At 51.1% G+C, this 4,691-nt stretch overlaps 1 protein-coding gene across 2 annotated transcripts; it reads right to left on the reverse strand.

Moving 5' to 3' along the window:
* Positions 1-1,261: 1,261 nt before the first annotated feature.
* PI3 (peptidase inhibitor 3) lies at positions 1,262-3,136 on the reverse strand. 2 transcript variants are annotated; one of them, XM_032838584.1, is made up of 3 exons: positions 2,930-3,136; positions 1,659-1,892; positions 1,262-1,423 (listed from the first exon to the last, which is right to left on the reverse strand). In XM_032838584.1, the coding sequence occupies exons 1-2, from the start codon at positions 3,006-3,008 to the stop codon at positions 1,660-1,662; spliced, it is 312 nt and encodes a 103-aa protein (XP_032694475.1). In that variant the 5' UTR covers positions 3,009-3,136; the 3' UTR covers positions 1,262-1,423; position 1,659. The 2 variants fall into 2 exon arrangements, with proteins under 2 accessions (XP_032694475.1, XP_032694474.1); XM_032838583.1 differs by having other exon boundaries at positions 1,262-1,427.
* Between the last annotated feature and the right edge of the window lie 1,555 nt (positions 3,137-4,691).

A 4,691-nucleotide genomic window follows, 5' to 3' on the forward strand; every position in this document is an offset into this window, starting at 1 on the left:
GGGAGGGTTTTCATGAGAAATAAATAAGACAGTACATATAACACAATTAGTATGGGATCTGGAACAGAGAAGTAGTCGATACGTAAAGTAATCTTACTGCCAGTGGTACATCGTGTGCGTGTCAGGCCAGAAGTTTGGACATGGCTCTTGCCTACTTTCCAGGATGTCCTGGTACCACGGGTCCAGTGCAGTGCAGACAATCCCCTGGGGAACAAGAGGGAGCCCTGGCTTGCAGGCTTCTGGAAGGCGCAAAGGACACCCTGTTCTCTCACCCCGAGGTTCCGCCCCCCACATCCGCTCGCAGTGCCAACCCAGCACAAGAAGGAGAGTTGTCTCACGGCCAGAACGTCAGGGCTAGACTGCACTTCCCGAGTAATTACCTCCAACTCCCTCAAACTGAATAGACAATGGAAGCTCAGAGAGGGCAAGATGTTTGTCTGAGGTCGTGTGACAAGTGGGGGGGCCGGGCTGGGGCTAGAACACAGGTCCCCTGACTCCTCAGCCTGTGCTCTTCAACTCCAACCCAAATGCTCTTTCTGTGAGAACTGTCTTGTTCAAGGGCAGTGGGGCAGGTTGGTCAAGAGCAGAGCCATGAGGTCACTCGGGATTGCCTAACACACACCCTCCTCGATCTGCGTCATGCGAATCTGCCTGTCCCCACCCTGTGCATCTCCAGAGGACACTATTCCCCACCCACATTAAAGGATCAAGGACTTGGTGTGTCCTGTCTCCTTGTTCACATCTTAACATAGAAAGCCAGGGGCGGGGTATGGCTTAACCCAAAGGAATGGGTTGTTAATGGAGGCATCTCAGCAGGAATAGGTGAAATGCTTCCAAAGTGGGGATTTCCCTGCTTCTTTCTATGGCCTCTTGGGAGGCTGTGGCTCCCTGGGAAACATGAAAGGAAAGGCAGGAGGGAGCTATAGACTTAGCCACTAGGGTTGGCTGGTCACACCAGGAGGGCTGGTGATAACCAGATCAGGACACGGGGTTGATGAGAGAGGAAGGAAACTGCCTGCAGTTGGTGCCACGTTTTGTTTCTTATTTCTCTGGTCTTAGACCAAAGACAAAATTCCCCAGGGAAATGCAGACTCCAGGTCTGGGGTCGACTAGTGGATTTCTAGTATTAAGCCCTAGGAATGGACCTCTTGTAATCGCCTTCTGCTCTCCTTCACCAGGGAGAGGGAGTCCTAGCTCCCCACCCATCTCTCTGGGGCTTCCAGAAGCACAGATGTCATGGGCGCCAGAAGCAAATGGAGCAGAAAGTCGTCTTTTATTGCAAGGTCAACAAGGGAAGCAACCAAGCCCGGACTTGGGCATCCTGGGCGGGAGGCAGAATGCCCAGGGAGGGATAGGCCTGTGGGACAGGGGTCCGGACCGGCAGCTCTGGGGACGTCACAGGTGCAACAAGGACAGGCTCCACCTGGCTGGGAGAGAAGAGAACCGGAGAGGTGACTCGGCAGCTCAAAGCAGTCAGAGATAGCGGGGAGCAGGGTCACGTCCAGGTGACAGCCCCCTCTGGACTCAGTCATGGGCTCTGAGACCCTCAGTCTCTCAGTGACCTCCCCACAACCTCTCTCTCACTCAGCTGGGGTCATTCCCCATTGGTCAGCCTTCTCTGTGCCCTCAGGGTCCCCTCTTCCTCCCCTGGTTCTCACCTCACTGGGGATCCAAGCAGGCCAGCCCACAAGCGCCCTTACAGCACTTCTTGGCCCCTGGGCACTGGGTGTCTCTCAGACAGCGGTTCGGGGGATTCAACATGGCGCACTGGATCAGAATGCGAGGGCAGGAGCCAGGCTTAGTGGACACGGGAACTTTGGCTTTGACTGGATCTTGACCTCTAACGGGATCTTGTCCTTTGACAGGAACACGACCTTGCCCTTTAGGAGGAACAGTTGAAAGAACAAATGTCATCACATGTAGACCCCGTGTGCCTGCTTCACTATCTGGTCTTTCCCCCGCGGCCAGCCACTGCTCGCTGCGCTGTTTCCCAAACCTCTGCCTGAGGACAGGCGGGGTCATCTGGGCTAGCTGGGGTCAGTACTCCGGGAAGGCTGTGCCCTGGGCTTTGAGGGGAGGATCTCTAGGATCATGGTTCCCTTGGGTGTCCGTCTCTCCCCTCAACCCTCCATGATAAGTCCTCTCAGGAGGAGAGGCCAGACTGGGGTGACTCGCAGAGGAAAAGGACACACGGTGCTCCTGAGGGAGGGAGAAGAGCCTGAGACACCCACCAGGAGACCCGAGCTCCCTCTCGGAGGCTCTGAAGACTGTCTGGACGATCAGCGTCCTTCCTTGTAAACAGGGGGTCTTCACACCACATGACTTCTGAGGTCTCGTCGGTGTGGAACCTCCTTTTAGAGGCTGATTACCCAGGTGCCTTCAGGGGGCAGATAGGCAGGGGCCAGACCCCACACCCAGGCCCAGCTTCCTGGGGCTTCTCACTTCACTGCACATTCTGCGCAGGTATCCACACTTAAGGCCACGACCACGTAGCACCACGCCTTCCAGCAATCATCCCACTATCTCAGTCCTGGTGTGGAAAGCATTGCTGGTGCTACTGGACCACTTCCTGCTCTCTCCGGATACAGCGGGAGCAGCCACAGACCACAGTGTGCGAGCTATGGGCATCTGGGTGGCTCAGTCTGTTAACTGACTGCCTTGGGCTCAGGTTGTGATCCCAGGGTCCCAAGATCGAGTCCCAAGATCCAGTCCCGCATTGGGCTCCCTGCTCAGTGGGGAGTCTGCTTCTCCCTCGGCCCCTCCCCACTTTCCTGCTCGCTCACTCTCTCTCTCTCACTCTCTCAAATAAATAAATAAAAAGTTTTTGTTTTTTTTTTTTAAATGTGAGATCCAGCCCTGCCCCTGGCCTTCCAAGAGTGCTCCTTGGCAGGGCCCAACCCAGACTCACCCAGGCCACTTGCCTACTCACCTCCGCTGACGGCTGCCTGTGCCACCAGGATCCCCAGGAAAAGGAACACTGCCAGGACCAAGAAGCTGTTAGGTCTCATGTTGTCTCAGGTGTGTGGCTAAGAGATGAAGCTGACTCGTTTTATGCAGCCCAGCGTGGCCTGGTGCCAGAGGGGTGGGTCTGTGGTTTGCTATGGGACAAGACCTACAGTTCCTAATTCTACCAGGAAGGATCCGCCCCTATCCTGGGAGGCAACTTGGGGCTGTCCCCAAGGATTGTTCACAGAGAAAAATGGCAGACACTGGGTTACATCACCTCTGGTAACCCCAAGAGCTGTCCCACTTTCTCACGGAGAAGCAGGACTGGCTGGTTGGTCCAGCATTCCTGATTTCAAAGCGGGGCGTTCTCCCATTACTCCCTATTCCCGAAGGCCCTCCCAGGCCTGCCCTAACAGTTCACCCCTCCCAGCATCAAGTTGGGCTTCGCTTTCATGTCCCTTGGCCCTGAGGAAAACTCTCAAAGACAAATTTGTCTTGAAACTCTAATGACACATCACTACAAGGGTCATCTCTGAGATGTACCACCTAAGTAATCAGGAAGGTGGGATTCTAGATTTTACATAACAACACTAATTAAAATAATGCTGGGGAAAAATTCAAGCCTCAAGAGAAAATATTTTGAATTATAGGCTTGTGTATAAGGTTCAAGTCTAAGGAACACTAATAGATTGTCTAGGAGTGCTTATATATGTGGTTCAGCTCATTTACTCGGGTGGAGGAAAATGAGGAAGCCATCAGCATGAAATCTAGGATAGCCGTTAACTCTGGAACGGAGGCAAGAAGCATTTTGGATGGGTGAGAAGGACTCGGGTTGGTTTAAATTTTTGGTTCTTGGTAACATTCTAGTACTTGGGTTGATTGGTGATTTCCCTTGGGGTGTGTGTGTGTGTGTGTCTGTGTGTGTGTGCGTATTTCCAAGGCTGCAGGGCAAGTCATTTATGAATGACCTTCACTTTCCAGAAACCCAAACTGCTCCTCTCTTGGGTGGTTTTCAGCCTTTCACTGTTACAAAGTAGCGCCATGTGGCTTTTTGCATTAACTTGTAAGCTAGAGTCCCAGAAGTAGGTTTGCTGGTACAAAGATTAAACACATTTGAAATTTTTTTCCAGCTTATTATGGTATGATTGACAAACGAATTATATATATATATATATGTACATATATATATTTAATGTGTACAATATGATGTTTTACTATAAATGCACATTATGGAAAGATGGCCACCATCAAGTTAATAAACATACTCATCAACTCATATAGTTACCATCTTTCAAATGCTTTTGAAATTTTTGTACTCTTGTCTTATGTCCCTTGATGGGGGTTATACCATTTTGTATCCACACAAGCAGTGAATGAAAGCACCTGTGTGCATCCAGGCTCTGGTACAGACAGTGTATCTAATTTGGGGTTTTTTATCAATCTGATAGGTGGGAAGTTATGCCTCGCTGATGTTTTTAGTTAACATTTCTCTCATTTTCATTTTTGCATATTTTAGAAGCCACTTACATTTCTTTTTCTTTTTTCTTTTTTTTTTAAGATTTTATTTATTTATTTGACAGAGATCACAAGTAGGCAGAGAAGCCGGCAGAGAGAGAGGAGGAAGCAGGCTCCCTGCCGAGCAGAGAGCCTGATGTGGGGCTCGATCCCAGGACCCTGGGATCATGACCTGAACCGAAGGCAGAGGCTTTAACCCACTGAACCACCCAGGTGCCCCTACATTTCTT

Source organism: Lontra canadensis, unplaced genomic scaffold (assembly GCF_010015895.1).
Source record: "Lontra canadensis isolate GAN:19392208 unplaced genomic scaffold, GSC_riverotter_1.0 scaffold105, whole genome shotgun sequence".
Classification (NCBI taxonomy): domain Eukaryota; kingdom Metazoa; phylum Chordata; class Mammalia; order Carnivora; family Mustelidae; genus Lontra; species Lontra canadensis.

What these genes read in the sequence shown, in the direction of transcription:
- PI3 (XM_032838584.1), bottom strand. Translation starts at nt 3,008, where the DNA reads ATGAGACCTAACAGCTTCTTGGTCCTGGCAGTGTTCCTTTTCCTGGGG. An exon ending in ACAGGCAGCCGTCAGCGGAG is followed by an intron (nt 1,893 to 2,929) that starts GTGAGTAGGCAA and finishes TTCTTTCAACTG; the next exon opens with TTCCTCCTAAAGGGCAAGGT.